A 22,492-nucleotide genomic window follows, 5' to 3' on the forward strand; every position below is an offset into this window, starting at 1 on the left:
CCCACAATGGGTTGGGCTCTCCCCCATCCATCACTCATAAAGAAAATGCTCTACAGCTATGGTTCTCAATCTTCCTAATGCTGCGACCCTTGAGTACAATTCCTCGTGTTGTAGTGACCCTCAACCATAAAATTATTTCATTGCTACTTCATAACTGTAATTTTGCTACTATTATGAATCATAATGTAAATATCTGACATGCAGAACATCTAATCTGTGACTCCCACCGGGGTTGTAACTCACAGGGTGGGAACTGCTGCTCTACAGGCTTGTATCCAGCCCGATTTTATGGATGCACTTTCTCAATTGAGGTTCCCTCCTCAGACAACAATAGCTTGTGTCAAACTGACATAAAACCAGCCAGTGCACCACTAAATGAAACGAACGTATTCAGTAAGCTCTCAGAATAAGTTTTCAAAATTTTTTGGATTAGGATCAATATTTATTTCTGAACATATTCAATAAATATTTCTGAACATATATGAAAGGTTGTGAGAGAGATGGCAGGATTTCATCAGGGCCCAGGGTGATGGCTCAGTAGGTTAGAGCCCTTGCTGTGCAAACATGAGAGCTGAGTTCTGACCCTCAGCACTCTGTCTCTGTATAGCTTAGTGTGACTATTCTTACCTGTAACCCCAGAAACAAGTTTGGCGGGGCTTACTGGCTGTCATCTTTTTAGCAAAATGATGAGCTAAAGTTCTATTTTAAGGGAATAAGGATGAGAATGAAAGAGGACACCAGCCATCCTTCTCAGACCTCTACAAATACATGCATGCACACAGAAAAAGACAACACCAATGTCTGACAAAATACCAGTCCATTTCCTTTATAAAGAATATTAGTTACTATCTTAAACTGATAGCTCATAATGAGATGATAGCTCATACTTTAAAAAGCACTGTCATATACAGGCAAGCCATGGAGAATAATGATGATGACCTATCAAAGAAATGAGATGATCCAAGCGCTCAAGAGGTGGAGGCAGGCAAATCTCTGAGTTTGAAGTTAGCCTGGTCTATAGAGGCTACACAGAAAAACCCTTTCTTTAGAAACCACTATCAGGCTGGCCTTGAACTCACAGAGATCCATCTGCTTCTGTTCTGGAGTGCTGGGATTAAAGGTGTATACTACTACACCCAATTTACTTACTCTTTTTTATGTGTTTATGAGAGTACCAGAATTATGTATGTGCATCATTTGTGGGAGATGCCCATGGAAGCCAAAAGAGGGTGTTGGATTTTCTGTAAATGTAGTTACAATCGTGAGCCATCATGAGGCTGCTGGGAACTAAACCCAGGACCTCTACAAGAGCACTTTTTTGTTTGTTTTTGGTTTTGTTTTTCAAGATAGGGTCACTCTGTGTAGCCCTTGCTATCCTAGAACTTGATCTATAAACCAGACTGACCTCGAACTCAGAGCTTCTTCTGCCTCTCAGGCTCCTGCGTGCTAGGATTAAAGGCATCTATCACCACCACCAGCACCACACAGGTACCACAGGCATCACACAGGCACCACAGGCCCTCAGCCTTATAACTCATTATTATCACACAGAGAATAACTTTGTGTGTTAAGGATGAGTTAATGGGTCCAGAAATTTTTGGATTTATTGTTTTCAGCAAGTAATGAACTTGATAAGGTTTTGTAATTTGATGTAATACATATTCTTCATTGGACACATTTAAAAAGAGATAGAAATGGTGTATGAGATATATATGGTAAGATATATAGGGTGAGATATATATTGTTTTATAACATGTATGGCTTTCTTGTCAATGAAAAATTACAGGATTCTGGTATTGCAGTAGCCATATATACTGTTCTTTTTCAACCCATCCCTTCTCCTCCTCCTTTTTTTGCTCCTTCATGCCTTCCTTCCTTCCTCTTTTCTGTCCTTAGAAGTCCTTTGCTTTAGTCTTCTGAGGTGCTCAGACTTTTATTTTTAAGGATAGGCCTTACTATGTAGCAGTTGGCAAGGCTGGGAAGTAGGCCAGGCTGGCTACAAACCTGTGTTTTTCCTGTCTTAGCCTCCATGTGCTGAGATTATAGGTATGTGTCAGCATCCTTGGTTCCCATCATTCTGTAATTATTTATTGATTCTTTGATTCCCTCTGCATAAGGTCTAGATATATTTATCATAACACATATTACTTGATTTAACATTGTTTATATTCTCCCACATGTCCAATTTTCTTGCCATGATAAACTACCTGTTATTTTAGAATATAACTTAAAGTTTAATTATGCTATCATTTCACGGTATACAGAAGTCAAGTATCAAGCCAGCCTTAGCTGCCCCCGTTCACTAGTGTCATCTTACAGTCCATCCAGTCAGACTTTACATTTTCTCAGTTGCTTAAAATGTGTACTCAGGTTTGACTTGCTCACGTCAGTAGACTGTCCGTGCACGCATTGCGTCAATGGACTGCCCGTGCACTCATTGCATTTGGTGGATAACTTTTCAAAATTTCTCTTATTTAAGTTTTGTTCCTCATCTATTACTCTTCCAGTTGGGTCTGCATCCAGATCCTCCATTTTCTCTCTTGCAGTTGCTTTGTGAAAGAAACAGACACCTTGAATAGTTTTTCCAAATTCCAGAATGTCCTGATTCCTCTGGATTTTACTGGTACATCTGTCATGTTTTTTCCCCTCAATTTTTCTTCCCTAAAGTTGGGCAAAACACTGTTGTTGTTCATAAGCACAGCTTTTAAGACTACTTGCCTGAGCTACCACATTGGTAATTAAAATCTAGACACTACTTTAAAAAGCATTACCATATCACTGTAAACTCAAAGTTCTAACCCTAACAAGGAAAAAAGCAACATCATTGCTAGTATTAGGGAAACCTGAACACTCCGACAGTTCACAGATATGAAGAGGGGGAAGTGAAGTGATCATTCTCGATTCAAACTCTGAAAATAAACCAACACAAAATGCAGGGAAATATTTGGCATAAGTGTAATTTTTAAAAGCAAGCCTTAGCTGGGTGTGGGGGTGTGGCACACACCTATAATTCCAGCTCTGAAGATGTCTAGGTAAGGCCAGCCTTGACTGAAAATGAAAACGCAGATGTTAGCTTATTGTCAACAACTAAAATACCTTTACATTTTGGTATGAAGTTATTATGGAATATTTGCTTTATATATTTTCCTTTTGTGGCTGGAGAGATTAATTCATTTGTTCTTTCATAATTTCGCACTGGGGAATTGAACCAAGTACATGAAGTACACTAAGCAAGGACCGTGCTACAGACCTACAGAAAAACTGCAGTGTATTCAAGAAGTTTTTCCTTATCTCATGGAACAAAGGTTGCAGATCCGATGTTCCATATCCCCAAATACTTTAAAATAATGACATTTTCCTTTGTGATCCCAGTGTAGCAAATGGGAAGTTAATACAACAAAGGCTGGGGGGGGGGGCAAACTATGATTAAGGGGAGTCTGACAGAATTTGATTAATTTGAAGACTGAGAAGTAGACAAAATGATAACACTGTGTTTGTATTTTTATATAAATTGGAAAATTACTTTCACCTCGTGGGGATATAATTTAAAGTCCTGAATTCCAGTAGCAGAACTGCTTGATCACACACTATTCTACTGATAAGATTCATTGGTAAGCAATTATAGTGTTTCAGTAAGGTAGTGGGAACTGCAGAGAAGCTTGTCAGAAAAGTTAGATGGTTTGGGAATTGTCCTTGATCTGTGACAAGAGCACTAAGGGAAGTAAGGGGAGGAAAGACAGCATCAGGGGATTCACTGTGTGTGTGTTGAGTGTGCAAATGTGTGTGAGTGTGTGAATGTGTAAGTACATATGTGTATGTGTGTGTACGTGTGTGTATGCATGTGTGTGTGCACGTGTTTGTGTGTGTGCAAGTGTGTATGTGTACATGTGTGCACACATGTGTACATGCATGTGTATGCACGTGTGTGTGTGTGTGTACACAGAGTTCAAATATTGCCTTGCTCATGCCGGTTAGTGTTTAAGACATGTACCTAGGATCAACCCAGACTACTTTTTTGTTTGTAGGTTCTAGCTCCAGAGTCCAGTTTTTAGTGCTCACCATTTGAAACCCAGCATGCAAAGAATTACACCCACATACACTTTCTCTACTAGGCTTCCCATGTCTTTTACCTTCTCTGATACCAGAATTTGGTCCAGAAACCAGCTTTGACTTTTCCTACAGCTCAACCATATTCCATCTTTACCTAATTGATCTCTGCATCTTTGAAAGGGCGTTAGAAAGAGTTAAAACAAATCCATCCTAGCTTTATCATTACCAATCTGATATTTTGAGAAAACTGCTCATTTTTATTTATGTCTAAGTTGATCCCTATAAATTACTATGATTGAATCATATGCCATATAATTCACAAAAGCACGGTCTCTTTAAAGGGGAAGTCTTGTCTTCTAATCTATGTCCCCCTATTCAGTAGCAATGAGATCTTTAATTTTTTAAATTTATTTTGTATGTATGGGTATATTGCCTGCGTGTGTGTGTGTGTGTGTGTGTGTGTGTGTGTGTGTACTGTGTACATTCCTGTGCCCAGAGGCTAGAAGAGGACATCAGACCTCTTGGAACTGGAACCACAGGCTGTTGTGAACTGCTGGGAACTAAATCAGGGTTCTTTGGAAGAGGAGCCGGTGAGTGCTAGGGCCCCTAAATGCTGAGCTATGTCTCTGGCTCCCCTCAGTGGGACCCTTAAGCAAGTCATTTCTTGCCTGCAAGTGTCCTTATGTATACATTAATAATTAACAGCAGTACAGAACCTAAACAGTTCTGTCTTAAATGTCAACTGGGTCAATGCATGTGAACTATTAGGAACTGGGAGACTAGTACTTGATGCCAAATAAGTTTTTTAGCTTATATCAATATTTTTGTGGTCATTTGCTCTTCTGTCCCTTCTGTTCTTCTTATGTCCCTCTGTCCTTCTGTAACTACAGCACTATCTGTCCTCTTCAGTTTGCCACCCTTCATCTCTTTGTTAATGTTCTTACCTGTTTTTCTTCAGAATTAAATTGGTTAGTATCCACAAATACTTAGAAAAGTGCCTGGCACTAACTAATTACTAAGTGAGGCCGCGTCTCCTCTGCCTTGATTCCGCTCACATGCCATCCAGATTGGTCCTTCCAGGACTGTTATGTTTCTCTTGTAACCTTTAGTTTTCCCAAAAGGAACGATGATAAAGCACTGTTTTCATACCAATATCAGATGACTTTCAAGGAACAGCTTGTAAAGGGGGGCATTAATAGAAAGACAAAGCCTGGGCAGTGGTGGTACACACCTTTGATTCCAACACTTGAGAAATGGAAGAAGGTAGATCTTTGAGTTCAAAGCCAGCAGCCTGGGCTACAGAGCAAGTTCCAAAATAGCCAGGGCTACACAGAGAAAACCTGTCTTGAAAAAAATAAAGCTTTAGCAAAAAGATAAATTTGAATTTCGAAGTAGTGAAGTTTTAACTATTTAAAGATATTGCTTGAGGCAGAGGCAGGCGGATTTCTGAGTTCGAGGCCAGCCTGGTCTACAGAGTGAGTTCCAGGACAGCCAGGGCTACACAGAGAAACCCTGTCTCGAAAAAAAAAAAAAAAAAAAAAAAAAAAAAAGATATTGCTTACTAAAATAGTTTCATATATATGTGTGTATATGTATATATACAATATATACATATATATGTATACATATACATTTGTATATATGTATATTTTTATATATGTATACATATACATTTGTATATATGTATATTTTTATATATGTATACATATACATTTGTATATGTATATATATGTGTGTGTATATATGTATATATATGAAAGTTTTATCAATGATTAAATTCAAAAGTCAGGTATGGTGGCATATGCCTCTAATCCCAGGAACTCTAAGGCTGAGGCAGGTGGATTTCTGTGAGTTCCAGGACAGCAAAAGCTGACCCTGTCTCAAACAGACAAACAAGAACAAAATAAATTTAAATCAATTTATTTATTTTTAACAAGATATTAAATTTAAATTTTAGTTACCATAGATTTAAAACAAAATATGAAGAGTAAAGGCCAAAGTGATTGAGATTTTTGCTGGAAAATCAATGTGCTCATGGAGATAATAAAAACAGTTCATTTCTCAATTTAAAAAAATAATACTTGTTTGGTTATTGCTGCCTGTATGTAGATGCTGTGGAAAGAGACTTAATTCTGAATTAGTCACTTGTTAAGTGGTCATTTGCATGACCTGCTCTTTAACCTTTAACCTTTGTTCATTGGCAGCTACTTTCTGTAGTTTAAATGTTTTATTATAATTTTATGAAGAAAAGTATTTTTTCTCTGCTAAAAACTGCATTGGGTTTAAAAAGAAATACTCAGCCACATAAAGCCATTTCTCCACTGTTTTAGTTCCCAGATGATTTTTTAAAAAAGAAAAACACCAAGCCCATACTTCGATGGGTATTTTTAAAGCCTGACTGTAGGGAGTGGCAGATTGAGAGTTAATGCGTTCAGAGGGAAGAACAGTCCATTGGGGGTTAAACTGCAGAGTCTAATGGAATAATAACTGGTAGCACCATCTGCTGGACTACTTCCGCAGAAGGAGTCAGTATTTTTAACGACATCTCTAATATTCATGCTGATGCGTTTTGATGCTTTGTGCATTCATTTCTTTCTGTGCTTTGTTGGAATCTGGCTATCTGCTTACAGCTATTGGGGAAACAGCTTGTAGGAGGGCTTGCAGCCTTCATCATAGCTAAAAAGGATGAACAGCAGACATAAACTTGCCAAGGCAGGAATGTGTTGATAAATCAAAATGTGTATTTGTGGACGGCTGTGCATCTCTTGGTTACAGCTTGCTAAATAGGCCGTTTAGGAGTCTTCTTTCAATGCTTTTTCCTTGAGCACTGCCTGGGGTGGTGAAAAAGCAGAGGGCAAGCCTTTGTCTGACGCCAAAATGTCTTCAGTGAAGAGGCCAAGAGGAAGGGTAAGTGAAGCCTGAATGAGTGGGAGGAGGAGGGGTTCTTTGGGCTAAAAGGCTAATGGGATTGAATAACCCTCCTCGTTACTGGCTGCTGCGGCAGGAGTCGCACTGCATCGCCATCTTGAGCTTGGTGCTGTTTTCTCAGCCTGGGCTATTTGTTGTCGTCTGTAGGCCTTAAGGTGGCATTTTAGAGACCGAATCTAAACCTTCCTTCCGTCCCCAGTGCTGTGACACTGCTCTGACACCTTGATGAGGCAGGTATAGAAAGACACCCAGTAGAACACACTGGAATCGGCATGAAAATGTGCTTGGAAATTCCTGGTTTTTTTCTCTACTGTAGTCACAGGCATGTTTACGGGTAAGAACATAACAAAACTGTGATCTAAGCCTATATGGATGAATGCGTGTTTGGAGAGGAAATTCTTTTAAAATGCTCTTGGTCTGTTTCCTGTGAGATTGCTAAAATATTAATAATTATAAAACGGTAAAACTCGTGTCTGTCTAAAATAGCTTGAGTAAAATTATAATAAAGACAAAAATCCAAATTTAACTCTTTCATGGGAAAACTAAAACTTTCTTTGCTTTTAGATAAGAGATGCCTGTTTACTAACTAGCTAGCTATGCTGCTGCATTAAAATAATTTTGTGTTTTTCTCTTCCTTGTCTTAAAACAGGGTCTTTCTTTTTCTAAGAAGAAGTGATTCTAAGTTACAATAGCTATTTTTTAATTTAATAATTTCCAGTTTTGAAGGAAAGATGAAAGAAAAGACTTTCATCCTAAATGTAAATAATAGTTACAGGACAAAATTTGAAATAACTGTATTTCTATGGTAAAATCTGAAACCTAAGAATGCGTTAGGAATATCAACCAACCTGTCTCCCCTTAACCTTTATTTGCGTGTGAGCTGGGCCATGTGTTCTGTCCTAACTTCCAGGTGAACAGAGTCTTCCTTACCTTTGTTCGTGGCACTCACATGTCGGCTGTGTCATTTTACTGCTGTTTAACTTAAATTTTTCAGACATTATGTCAGTTTTTAAAAATACACTTTGGTATATTCTATTTATAATTTTTCTTTTCCCCAGCCTCCATCTTCCAAGAAGAGTGATGGTTCTGGGACATACACTAAGCTGCAGAATACCCAGGTGAGGGTCATGCCTGAGAAGAAGCCAAGAAAAAAGGTGGATTCAGAAAGCAAGCAAGAAAAGGCGAATCGTATAATATCGGAGGCCATAGCAAGAGCAAAGGAGCGAGGGGAACGCAACATCCCACGGGTGATGAGCCCCGAGAACTTTCCCAGTGCTTCAGTCGAAGGGAGAGAAGAAAAGAGAGGTCGGAGGATGAAGTCTAAGCCAAAAGACAGAGACAACAAAAAACCAAAAACGTGTTCCAAGTTGAAAGAGAAGACAAAAATTGGGTAAGTTGATTATTAATGAACTGTAATGTTGTCCAGTCCCTGCTAAGGTCCAGCATTGTTCTGCTGTTGGTCTGACTGTGGACTCTGTTAGGAGACTTTTACATTGCTATCTGCCATGTACATTTTATTTCCCTTTTTCAATGAATTATGTAATATTCTAGGGTCTCCCAAATGCTACTTTTCTGTTAAGATCATGCTTTGTGTGTTTGTATTAATAAAACAAAATATACAAGGGAGAGGACTAAAAATCCACATTTTTGTGATAGTTCCATAGTCACTTTCTTGAAATTCTTCCAATATTTTTTTTTTTTTTTTACTTCTGAGTAAATCTCACATGGGATCTAACAATTTAAAACACGATAAAGTGTATTTTCTCAGAAAACCCAACCACTCAAGACTCTGGACTGTTGGTAGGGAATTACAATAGACATTTACTGATTTATCTTATGTAATAAAGAGGCCAAGTATTAATGCTTCAGGAGAATCCTAAGAGCAAAGAAGTGCACGCCTATCTTAGTTGTCTGTTGAATCTTATTATTATTACTATTATTTTATAGTGTTAGGGATCAAAACCTCAGACTTTGTGTCTTGTCTTAAATTTTAGAATCAAGGTCTGATACATGCTAGACACACACCCTCAGTGCCAGAGCCAGTTCTACGGATTTTAATTTGACCGGTTGCACATTTTCAAAATATAGATATGGAAGCTTTGTATGTAAGGCTAAACATAATGTAAGGCCGTCAGGGCTTACAGTAGTTCTCACAGGACTAGTCAGTTTTTGAAGCTTTCTGGAGAATTTTTCATAAATGCTTTATGTAAGCTAGTGTAAGGTTTTTGTTGTTCACATACATAGAGAACAGAGTAAGGAGCCTCTGACAGGAGACTTCATTTCTTACACTATTGCTGTATAGCTACCAGCACATTGAACTCTTGATTTTAATTTCAATGTAGTCAAACAAATGCAGTCTATTCTTGTATAATGTATTAATAAATAATTATTATTGGTAGTACACAGTTTGCAGACAAAGTGGAATTTAAAGTTCAATTTCTACTCCTTTATTTTATTTTATTTTTATTTTAAATATTGTCCTTATGTCAGCAGTCTTCTCAGGCAGCATAAATTGTGCTGATATTCTTTTTTTAGATTTATTTATTTTCTGTGTATGCCCAAGAGTATGCATGTGTAGTCAGTTATGAGCCTCCATGCAGACTCTGGGAGCAGAGCCCAGGTCCTCTGTAAGAGAAGTAAGTACTCTTAACCAAGGAGCCATCTCTCCAGCCCTTATTCAGTCATTTTTTAAAAGTTTTTGTTCATTTGTTTTTACTGAAAGTATCTGTTTTTCCAAAATTATATCTATTTTTAACTTAGGAAGCCTATATTTCACATTAAGAGAAGCTAATATTACTAAGATTTTCGAATTTTAACTTGTTCAGAGATATGGGCAGAAAAATGTAGCATTTAGAAGGACAATACTTTGAAAACTGTAACATTGAAATTGGTAGAGAAGCTTTAAAAGCTATGATAATTATTATTTGCTTTAAGTCTGAGGATGAAAGAGACCCAAGCACCTAGAGACAAGTAATACCAGACCTAAATCTGATTGAAGAGAAAAATTGTAAATTTTTACAGAAAGTAGATGAAAATAATTAAGTCAAAGAGAAACACGCATTTCTAAAATGTAAATTAGAATTGTTAGAAATCGTAGCATTGCCATGGCTGCCTGGAAGGAGAGTGGGTGGTTTCTTGTTGATGTTGTGTGTTTTCACTTTTATTTTATTTTTTAAGACCGTCCTTGAACCCATTAACATAGAGCAGGCTGGCCTCAGACTTAGTGTATTCTCTCTGCCTTTGCCTCCTCAGTTCTAGGATTACAGGCAAGTGCCACCTTGCCTGGCTTTAGCTCTTTTTCTGAGAGTTGCATGCTTGTTAAAAAAAAAAAAAGTGAGTAGATTATTTAAAATAAAATGTAATAGATCACCAATTGTTTTCATATTTTGTTTCTTTCTCTCCCCTGTCCCTCAAGTATGCCAATCTCTAGTAAGCAGAAAGAATGAATTTGGAGGCAATTGTACTGAAAGTGGTAGTTTTTTTATTTGCTTTTGGTTTTTGTGTTTTGCTTTACTTTCTCTCTTGGTTTAAATACATGTCAAGATATTAAGTAGCTGCTACAAGGAAAAGAGTTGAGAATGTATGGACTTTGCTGGACGTAACCCAAGGCACTATAATATGTCATGTGCGTGCATGCGTGTGTGCATATGTGTGTGTATGTGCGTATGTGTGTGTATGTGTGCATGTGCATCTGCGCATGTGCGCACGTGCACCGTGTGTGTGTGTGTGTGTGTGTGTGTGTGTGTGTGTGTGTGTGTGTGTGTGTGTGACTTATGGACATCAGTTCCTTCTTCTCACCAAACGGGTCCTAGAGTTCATACTCAGTCATTACTACTTGGCAGAAACAACTGTACCCACTGAACCATCTCATCACTATGGACTAAAATACATTGGTGTGGAATACAGAGTTCCTCTGTTAGCCAACAGAAATATTTCTGTATTATGTCTTCTAATAAGGCAGTCTGCTTCATTGTTTTGAACTTGCTGAATTCTTTACCCAGTTATTTACTGTCAAGCCCCTCCCGTTGCATGCTAGGCAAGCACTCCCCCACTAACCTGCATCCCAGACCCTAGTTTTGTTGGTGTTGTTGAGGGGTTTTGGTGTTTTTGGGGTGGCTTTTTGTTTTCTTGAGACAAGGTCTCACTGTGAAGCCCTGGTTGACCTGGAACTCACAGAAATCAGCCTCCCTCCGCATCTCAGGTGCTGGTATTGGAGGGTTGCTGCACCGTACCCAGCTCCCAGCCTTGTTTTCAATTGGTATGTGAGGAGTCACTTCAGTAAAGATCAGTTTGTGTTATTTGAAGTAGCATTTTATGATATGTGAATATTTCCTTTTATAAAAAATCAGATTTTCTGTGAATTTTAGACTTGTTCTATTAGTACCAGATTATTGACACCAATAATTTTGAAGATAGTACATGCTTCACCTTAATCTCTTTCCCACTCCACAGTGTTAAGTATAAATTTAAAAAGCTTATTTGGAGACTAGAGAGATGACGCAGTGGTTAAGCTCGGGCACTGCTAAGATGCAAGTGCACTTTCCAGCATCCACGTCGGGAGGCTTACAACCCTGTAACTCATCTCCAGAGAATCATGCCTCCTTCTCCCTCTGTACACACAGCACTCATATGTGCATGGACACATACATATAATTTTAAAAATATCTTAAAAAATTAAAAAGTACATTTATAAATCATAATTTATTGATGACAGCCGGTCAGAATTGATATTTATTTAATGCATAGATGGGATTTGATATAAACTAGGAATATTACTCTGAAAAAAAAATCATTGCTTTAGTATGTTTGAAACTTTTTCTTTTATACTTTGATGTAGTGTGTGTGTGTGTGTGTGTGTGTGTGTGTGTGTGTGTGTAGTGTGTCTACACATGATATGGATGTGGAGGCCAGAGGTTGTCAGGTGTCCTCCTGAACCACTACCTTAGTTTTTGAGACAAGGTTGTCATTGCACCTGAAGCTCAGTGACTTGTCTAGCTTGGTTGGCTGGGAGTGTCAGGGACTTGCCTGTGTCTGCAAGTGAATGCCACATGCCTGCATTTTTACATGGGTCCCAGGGAACAAACTCAAATTCTCATGCTTGTGCAGCAAGCTCTTTGGCAACTGAGCTATGTCCCAAGTCTGAGCCTCTAGACTGACTTTATTAATTTGTATGTGGTATGGTATGTGTCTGTGTGATATGTATGTTTGCATGTTTTGGTCACACATGTGCATGGCATGTGGAAGGGAAGTTGATTTCATTTGACTCTCCACTTTAAAGCAATTTTCTCAACAGATTGCCCTAGAGATGCCCTGTTCTCTGCAGAGCTTAGGATTTTGGGCAAGCTACTGCTCTGCCCTGCTGTTTAATGTGTAGCAGCTGGAAGGACTCTGGACCTCATTGTTGTATGGCAGGCATCCACTGAACCATCTCCCAAGACCCTACATGTGTGTGTATGTATGTGTAGCTGGGAAGGTTTATTTGCAGCACACGAGTGCAAGTGCCCTCAGACTTTAGAGGGCATCAGTGGTACAGGCAGTCGGGAGCCATCTGGTGAGGGTACTGGCAACCAGATCTGTCTTCTGCAAGAGCAGTATGCTCTCAACTGTTGAGACATCTCTCTAGCCCCTAGATTGAGACTGTAAAAAGTATAAGCAATAGAACAATCTTTTCAGAGCACTTCATATCATCTCACTTAAGTTTTGTAAATTCTTTGATTTTAGAGCCAATTTCCTTTAGTTACAAGCAGTATAATCCTGTGCAGATTCTTACCTGCTATTGTTAGAAGAGGGGTCATTATATTATATGTCTCATTGTATCATTTTGAGGAGGAAATGAGTTATCATTTAAAACAAGTAAGACAATATCTAGAATATATGTAGAGATCAGCAGATAAAAGTTGTTATGGTTTTCTGAAACCCTGTATAGCATGGAGCTATTAAGGGAAGCTGGGGCTACACATCTTCCTCATCCACTACCTGGGTGTTTCTCTCTCTCTCTCTCTCTCTCTCTCTCTCTCTCTCTCTCTCTCTCTCTCTCTCACTCTGTCCCCCTCCCCCTCCCCCTCCCCCTCCACCCCTCCCCCCCCTCTCTCTTCCCCTCCCTCTCTCTTTGTCTCTTTCTCTCTAGGCTTTGCTCCTAAGTAAGGCCTGTTTAAAACCAAACAGACAACACTAGAAAGAAGAACAGCGACAAAACTGAGTTATTGCTTTATTTTGTTGTTTGAGGTTCTCTTTGGTGGTGCTGTGGATTGAACCCAGCGTCTCACCCAAGCATGTGTGGTAGAACACTGTACTGTACAGAGCTGTGCTGGCCATCCGACTGTACGGAGCTGTGCTGACAGTCCAACTGTACGGAGTACTGGCAGTCTGACTGTTGCCACTCTCTAAGGTCTTCCTCAGTCAGACCTTCCTATCTGACCAATTATCCCACTGAGATTTGATCTTGACACAGTCTCAGAGTTGTCTCAGTCTCAGTTATAGCCCTTGATGATTGAATTGAACTCATTGGTTCTGTATTATTCATAGTTAGTCTACTGACTATAGGAATATAGTTTATTATATATTTGAAGTACTTTTCTGTTTAGTTCTACAAAAATACTTGAATTTTGAGATATTTATCAAGCTCAAATAGAAACTAAATTTGAGACATTATGATAGAAAGCAGTATGGCATTAAACCTCAATGCTTTTATAGTCTTGTTGGTGTGGTTGTATGTGGTTTGATTTGGTTTGGTTTTGGTCCTATGGGTCAAACACAGTGTTGTGTTTGATGCTGGCATGGGCTCTCTACCAATCAGCTCTATTCCCAGCCTCTTTGGGACTGTTAAGATTTTGATAGCAGCTTGTGCTTCATAGAGCGACCCTATTTGAAGACACGATAATACAATGATATGTGAACTATAATTTTTGTTTTTCAAAATAATAGGAATTTTGAAATGGTTTTATCTTCAGACATATAAAGGGCTGAATTAGTTGTTTGGCACATGCTAACTAAATGGTTATAAAAGCGTATGGTATAAATGTGTTATACATTCTTATTGTAACAGTAAGAGACTGTGTAAAGTCAAGCAGATTCTCCAGAAAGACAATGTTTCTTCAAGGTTCAGTCTCATAACAGTTTCTCTGCCTCTCCTGATTGACCCAAATATAGCAAAGGCTTTGCTGAAACATTATAACTTCAAACCAGATACAAAGGCTTTACTATACATATCGCTAGAAATGCCTTTCTAATGTTACTGTTTAAATCTAAAACTCAGATAATGTGAAGCAGTGATCTGCAGAGTGAGTAGGTGCACGAGATACTTAAGAATTCCAGTTACAATTTTCTCTTCCATTAAGAATTATGCCCTCACAAGACTAGTCAGGTTTGTCATTCCCAGAAAGGAGTGTCTTCCTTCACTGAATCCAAACTGCTCTTGACCATGAGGCATCCTCATCTGTGTGTCCGTAAGAAAGAAATCAAAACTATACCAAATTACTGAGAGAATCCTGGTTTTAGAGATGTTACATGTGCTTTTTGTATATTTCGTTTCCATTTACATGTATAGTTTTTAAGGATTAAAAGTCAACTACGCTGTAGTCATGTCAGTGCATGCTTTAACTAACCTCAGGACTTAGAAAGGGGCAGGCAGATCTCTGATGTCAAGACCAGACTCTTCTATATAGTGAGTTCCAGGAAAGCCAATGGTACATAAAGGGATCCTTTCTCAAAAAATAAAAAGAAACTGTACTCAAACATATTGCATGATTATGTGGATTCTTTATAGTTATTTATATGACACACTCTGAGGAGAGGAAGCAACATTCAACTCTGAACAAGAAATAATAAAAAATTAAAGGTACCAAAAGTTTATGCTATAATATCCTTTCACATATTTTGGGGTCCTGTTTTAACTAAAATAAAGAGCCCATTTAAAACTTGCTTGTTATTTCTTGATGAGATTAAGTTGAGATCTCGAATTGACTTTTTAGGCGTGGACACTGTGATCCGAACTCACACCTTTAAGCTTGTGCTACAAGCACTTTACTCACTGAGCCATTTCCTAGCCCCCAAATGTATGTATGTATGTATGTATGTATGTATGTATGTATGTATGTATGTATGGAGAGAGAGAGAGAGAGTTGTTTTTGTTTATCAAATCAGGATTGGTTTCTCTGTGTAGCTCTGGCTGTTGTGGAACTCTGTAAACCAGATTGGCCTTGAACTCAGATATCTGCTTGCTTCTGCCAATGGTGCTAGGATTAAAGCATGTATCCATCATGCCTGGCTAGAAAAATAAATATTTTGATGCCTTTAAATATGGCTTCATTTCTTTTTACTTACCTGGCAAAAACAAAATGATGTAAAATAATATTTTTGCCTGTTTTCTATGCTTAAAATTATGTGGGTAATTCTTGTTTTGCTTTGGGTTGATTGAGGCAGGCTCTGGCTGTGTCATTTGGGCTACCTCGAACTCATAGTTCATTTATACCAAGTATGATGGGCGTATTAATGGCGGCATATGGACTAATTGAATAAGATTGATTGTCCAATTATTGTAATGAGAGAATCAACAGGGGGCAGTTCCAGCTTGACACAGTGTGGCGCTTAGCCTGGTAACAGTCTACTGATAACGAATGGGCTGGATGTAGATGAGTGAATATATTACACTCAAAATCGAATGTGCACACATCAGGAAGAGGCACTGACCTGATAGCAAGGGAATTAGTTAAGAACTCAGTTTTATAACATCACTTTAAATTGTTCTTTTCTGTCAGAAACTATTAGGATATTTAGGGGTATTTGGTTAGTTTTGCCTGAATATCTCTTGCTAGTTTGTTGACATTAATAACAGATACTTTTAATACTGGCTGAGACAGTGTCTCACCATGTAACTGGTTACTATGTAGACCAGGCTGGCCTCACACTCACAGAGATCTACTTTGCTTCCTGAGTGCTGGGACTAAGGGCTCTGGCTCCTTTAACATATATATATTTTTTTAAAGATTTCTTTATTTTTTATGTATATGAGTGCTCTGGCTGTATGTACACCTCCATGCCAGAAGAGGGAATCAAATCCCATTGTAGATGGTTGTGAGCCACCATGTGGTTGCTGGGAATTGAACTCAGGACCTTTGGAAGAACAGCCAGTACTCTAAACCGCTGAGCCATCTCTCCAGCCCTAACATATTTTTTAAATCAAAAATTGCATAAAGAATTTATTAAGTTGTTTCATATTGCTAGGTTGCTTTATTTTGTGAATATTTCTCTTTGAATAATAAGTTCCTTGTATTTGAAGAATACATTTGCAATGAAAACTTATTGTTATTTAAATGTAGAATTAATAATTGAGGATGTTCTACAACATTTGTGTATTTACTTACTTGACTCTCTTATGTGTCTTTTAAATCGTCTGAGTTCCTTCAGAACCCATCCAAGGCTGTCTGCTGTCACCGGATAGCCAAAAAAGGGCCCTACTTGTTCAAAAGTCATATAAACTTTAAGGTTAAAACTTTACTGATAATAGCACTTAGATTTCTAGTTCATCAAACTGGCTTATTTGTGTCAAATATTTATCAACTGTCTGAAGTAGATATGCCAGTTTATTTTAAAATCAGTAAGGTCTTATAGTAACCTGAAAACAAAGGGACCTTTGTTGTTATGTTTGTTTTGTTGACTTGTTTGTTTTGTTGTTGTGTGTGTTTTGTTGCTGTTTTCCTTTTTACGAGATTTGTGACTTGGACAGTTTTGTTTTATTATTTGGTACTGACCTCTCTGTGTCTGTTGAGACTGGTACCTGCCTGTTTTTCTCCGAGTTAACAACTCATATAGGCAAATGAACTTTAAAATTTTAGTGTAGTGTAAATTATAAGAAATTTAACGTTGCCTTGACTATTTATTCCTAACCTTCTGGGACAACAGAATACTTTAGGGAAACCATTTAAAGCTGGAGCCCTTGTTCTGCAGCACACCTTCAAGCCCAACTCCCTAGAATTCGAGATGTGAAGAGTGGAAGTCAGAGGCCAGCCCAGGCAATTCAGAGGGATTCTGTCTCAAGATAACAAGTTTGACTGGGCTGTGATGTGGCTTACTAGAAGTGCTTGTTTACATGTGTGGAGCCTACATTCCGTCCCAGTATAGCATTGGAATCCACAAATCTGAGGTTTCTTTTTGTTTTTGCCACTCTGCCTCTGTCTTCCACGTACTGAAATTACAGTGACATTCTCACTTTGATACTCACTGGTCAGCCCTTCCTAGGCTCACCTCTTTACTCTCTCTGCTACTTCTCCTGAGGAATCTATACTTTAAAAAGACTGCTTTCTGCTCAAGAGTAGTCTATGCTAATCTAACCCCACATTAGTAATTATTCCCCTTAGTAGTGTTATTTAGATGACCTTTTAGAACAGAAAATAAACTAACGGAGCTTAACCATGTCAGCGTTCTGTGAAAGTAGCCATGACACTACATCGTCAGATTTATCCGTGCTCCAACCCCACCCAGAGTTAAGACAGTCAAGATTATGTCAAATACCAGAATAACTTTCTTCGACAAGTAAAACTGTGTCATTTGTAAACAGAAAAGGTATGTAACATTCTGGACTTAAACTTAGTAAGCTACTATATCTGAAATATCTGCTACCACATCAGGGTTTTATTTTGCTTTGTGATGCCAGAGAGTGTACCTAGGGCCTTATACACATGGTCCATAAGCAGTCTTCCGTGGAGCTGTACTGCGCTTACAAAGTTAGACGTTCAAGTGGGATGCAGTGACATATGTCTCGGATCCCAGCACCCAGGAGGCTGAGGCAGGATTCATACTAAATCCAAGGTTAGCCTGGCCTACATAGTCAGAACTTGTCTTTAAAAAAATCAATGAGGATTTGAAAAGAATTTTTGCCTGTGTAATTGAAAATTAACAGCAAGCTTATGAAATAAAATTATATTCTAGGCCTATGTTAGAAGAAAATATAGACTACATAAAACAAAATTTTATTTTCTTTATTTTTAGAGATCTATTTGTCTTTAAGTATATGGGTGTTTTTGTCTGCATGTACATCTATCTGTACATCGTCATAGGGAATCTGATTCCACAGGACTACAGTTATATATGGTTGTGAGCCACCATGTGGGTATTGGGACTTGAACTCGGGACCGCTGAAAAAGCAACCAGTGCACACTGAGCCATGTCTCCAACCCTGTGAAGTTACATCTTAAATTCTTAGTTTCTTTTAAAGTAAAATTTTAAAAGTTTTTTATTATTTATTTATTTTTTTTGAGACAGGGTCTCATTGTGTAGTCTTGTCTAACCTAGAACTACCTGTGGTGCACATATCCACATCTGGCCCTAAGGATGTATGTATGTATGTATGTATGTATGTGTATAATTTTCATTTGTATCTCTTTATACATGTGCATGAGTTCTTACAAAGGAGAGTGTCAGCTCCTCCAAAACTGTGGTTACAGGTGCTGTGACCCTGAAGTGGCTGCTGGGAAGGAAACATAGGTTCTCTGCAAGAGCAGCAAGTGCTGTTAATTGCTAAGCCATCTCTCCAGCTCCTTAGTTAAAGTTTTTCTAAAAAAAAAAAAAAAAAAAAAAAAAAGATTTATGTTTTATATATACAGGTGCTTTATCTACGTGTATGGCTCCAGACCAGAAGAGGGCATCCGATTGTGAGCCACCATGTGGGTGCTAAGAACTGAAAGATCAGCCAGTGCTTTTAACTGCTGAGCCAGCTCTCTAGCTCCCTTAAGTAAATCTAAATATAACAAAGGCTTTTTAAACCTTTGTTAGGGATACTTTTGTTTGTTTGTTTGTTTGTTTGTTTGTTTCCACTATCAAAAACAGTTGGTGGTAAGATGGAATTGGTAGTATATAGTAATTAGTATTTAGATAATATTTGTCTGTAAAAATCATTTTTAAACAATTTAGTGCTTTGAGAATCTTAAAATCTCTTATACTTTTGGAAATGGATAATATAATATAACCACTTCATAGTCATTTATAATTTTAAAAAAATGACTAAATGTCTGTTTTGCTTTGCCCCGGGTTTTTTGTTTCTTTGATGTTTATCTTACATGTAGCCCTGGCTGGTCTGAAACTCACCATGTAGACCAGGCTGGCCTCATACTCACAGAGATCTGCTTGCCCTTTGGCTCTTAAATGTTGAGATTAAAAGTGTGCACCACCTTACCTGGTTCACTATAGTTTCTAGAGACTCCGTAAATATGAGGCTGCTGCTAACAGTGTATATTATTTTGTAGCAAATATGTTTTCTAATTATGTTTGGTCACTTATTGTGTGTATGTGAGCATGTGTGCTACAGCATGTGTATGGAGGTCGAGAACATTCGAGAGGTCAGTTCTGTCCTTCCACTGTGTGGCTCCCATGGACCAAAGCCAAGTCGTTAGGCCTGTCAACAAGTGGCCTTTATCCACTGAGTCATCTTTCCAGCACACAATTTTTTTTTTCAAATAAGTAGAAGTATATTTAATGATTAAAAAATATCATAGATGCATAATCAATACTTTGTTTTTTACTGCTATAACAGAGAATTGTATTCTGTGCTCTCTCACAGTGCCCTGCAGTGCAATACTCTGATCACAGTGCCCTGCAGTGCAGTTTGTCTACACTAGCACCACCAGCATGCGTGTCAATGCAAAGGCCTTTTTCATCAGTATGCAACAGGAGTACTTCAGCTCCTCTATCATCTCAAAACACATTCTCTGTAATGTCACATGGTTTGTGACTAGACTAAATTTAGGTTTAACAACAACTTGAGAAAGACCAAAGTTTCCAGGGCTGGCAGGGAAGAGTGGACAGGGACTAAATCTCACTGAAAACCCATATTCAAAGGGGGTGGTGGGTGGGTAGAGGGACAGGAGCTAGGAGCTAGTCTTTTTTTTAGTTATTTTTTAGACTTACTTATTTTAAATGTATGAGTATCTTGCTTGCCATATATGTATCTTTTTTTTGTTTTTCATTTTTCAAGACAGGGTTTCTCCGTGTAGCCCCGGCTGTCCTGGAACTCCCTCTGTAGACCAGGCTGGCCTCGAACTCAAAAATCTGCCTGCCTCTGCCTCCCAAGTGCTGGGATTAAAGGCGTGTGCCACCACTGGCCAGCATGTCTCATGTATCTTGTACATCCTGGAGTTGTGGGTGGTTGTGAGCTGCCATGTGGGTGCTAGGAATTGAACTAAGATCCTCTGCAAGAACAAGTGCTCTTATCTACTGACCGTCTCTTCAGTACTGAGGAGTATTTTTTGTTTTTAAAGAAATTTGTCTGTTGTGTCCAGAGCAAAGGATCCAGAAGAAGATACTGCTAAATAACATTTTAGCTTTTCCCACTGACTCTTTTATTTTTTATTTTCCTCTTTCTTTCTTTCTTTCTTTTTCTTTATGGTTCTTGTTTTTGCCTTTTTTGAGACAGGGCTTCTCTGTGTAGCCCTATCTATCTGTCCTGGAACTTGCTCTGTGTACCAGGCAACTTAGAGATCCACCTGCCTCCGCCTGCCAAGTGTTGGGATTTAAGGGGTTGGCCACCATCTTCTGGCCTGGCTCTTGCATTTTAAAGGTTATTTGCTACTACAAACTGTAGTACTTCAGGCTTTAGGGTGGATAATACTTAATTCATATCTTTTCTTTTATATAAGCTTTAAATTTTTACTTATTTTGAGGGGGTAGAGAATACATGAGTGCCATGGGGTACACATGAATTCCATAGGATAACTTGGGAATTGGTTCTTGCTTCCACCATGTGGTCATGGGGATTGCACTCGAGATGTCAGGTTTGGCTGCAAGAAGTCTTACCTATTGAATCATGTTGCCAGGTCTTCTTTATTTATTTATTTTTTTTCTTTTACATATGGAGGTTTACATGAGTACACCATGAGCAGAGAAGGTATCAGATTCCCAGGTACTAGACAGCTGTGTGCCACCATGATGGATGAGGGTAGTGGAACTCAGGCCCCTCACCTCACTGAGCTATTGTCCTAGATTTCCCCACTCCACCCCCATCTTGTAATCCATGGATTTTGAGGAAACGACTTACTCTTCTGAGTTCATTTGGTCTCTGTGTAAAACAGAATTGAGTTGGTTTTGGATTGAGAAATGAAATGACAGGACACTGACATTGTAGACAAGGAGGGAGCACCAGATGACGTCACACATCAGTCAAGATGGCTTCCAGGCAGATCTGTACTGTAGGGAAAACAGTTAAGACAAATGCCTAAAGAAGGGAGGACATAAGCAATGGAAGTGTCACCAAGGGAGCATCACTGTGGGTGGTCCTTTCATTCTGTCCCACATTACCCTTTTATGTCTCCTTTGCCTTTCTGGCTCCAAAATCTAACTTTACTTTTCTTGTTACTTACTCCCTGCCCCCCCCCCCCCCACATAGTCTCAAAAGTGCATTAGAAGACAAGTAGAAATTAGCACTGCCTTGTTGAGCATGTCAGATCATGGGAAACCCATGTACAACTCAGTCTCATTACATCCCTGACTGGGGAAGTCTTACTAGATTTACATCAGAATGAAAGATCAAACTTCTCCACTCTTCTCCATTCACAGTGCTTAGGCCGGCCCCAGCTTGTTGTCTTCCTCACATGGATTGGCTTGCACCTGATCAATAGTTTCTCTGGCTTGTTCTTCACTCCCTGCTAGTCACACTACTCCCTTGTTTAAGATTTTTATCCCTTAGTACCTTCTTAATTCACTCAAATATATTTCAGTACCTATTCATTAAATATTTGTTGATGGCAGTAAATAAGACAGGTAAGGTCTCATCCTATGGAGTGTAAACTGGCTTGAACTTTAAAATGTCAGTCTTCACATGTCGTTACACGGCCTTCTAGAATCCTCACTCTCGCCTCGTCTTTGTGTGCTCCACTCATGACTACCACACATTAGCCCTGCTTTTCTAGGTGTCCTCCCACCTGGATGTGCCATAGCCTCTACACCGTCTGCTGAGCAACTTCCTCTTCATTTAGTCAACACCTCACAGTCTGTCTTTCCATAATGCCACCTTTAATCTACCGTAAACAGTCACACTGAATTCTGAGCTAACCTTCATTTTAGCATTTTTGTTGTGGCCCTTGTCTATGAATCTGTAAGGTTGAAGTCTGCCATTTTTCAGCTGACATAATTGATAGTTTCCATTAGTTAATACTTACTATCTGCTAAGATTATGGTTAGAGCTAACATAGTGTATTAACTCTCCATTTCTGGGAGGAAGCTTCTGAGATAAGCAGCCTCTTGGAATGGTAGATTTGCTCTGTCTCATGTTTCTGAGGTTTCAGTCCATAGGCACTGACTCTCTTCCTGTGGACCAGTGAAAGGGCAGAAAATCATGGCTGTGAGCATGAGGGTGGAGGAAGCTACTCATTTCATGTCAGCTGGGAAGCAGATGGAGAGGTTGTGTGCAGAGTTTAAATGTCCCTCCCAAAAGAATTCTAGTAGTGCCATCAACTGAGGCCCAAGCTTTCAGTGTTAACATTTGTAGAACATCTAAGACTCAAACAATGAAACATATATTGTCACT

General features: G+C 38.8%; 1 protein-coding gene across 17 annotated transcripts in view; it reads left to right on the top strand.

Annotated features, from left to right (window-relative positions):
• Window positions 1-22,492, top strand: part of Chd9 (chromodomain helicase DNA binding protein 9) — a 214,173-nt gene that overhangs the window by 112,925 nt on the left and 78,756 nt on the right. For 13 of the 17 annotated variants that reach the window (XM_076915591.1, XM_076915599.1, XM_076915600.1 and 10 more), the window contains one exon: window positions 8,037-8,368. In XM_076915591.1, coding sequence (XP_076771706.1) covers window positions 8,037-8,368 — 332 coding nt within the window. Of the gene's footprint in view, window positions 1-6,560; window positions 6,958-7,074; window positions 7,313-8,036; window positions 8,369-22,492 lie in introns of those variants that run through there. The other 4 variants (XM_076915603.1, XM_034522496.2, XM_034522497.2 and 1 more) reach the window with 2 other exon arrangements.

Source organism: Arvicanthis niloticus, chromosome 18 (genome assembly GCF_011762505.2).
Source record: "Arvicanthis niloticus isolate mArvNil1 chromosome 18, mArvNil1.pat.X, whole genome shotgun sequence".
In the NCBI taxonomy this organism is placed as follows: Eukaryota; Metazoa; Chordata; class Mammalia; order Rodentia; family Muridae; genus Arvicanthis; species Arvicanthis niloticus.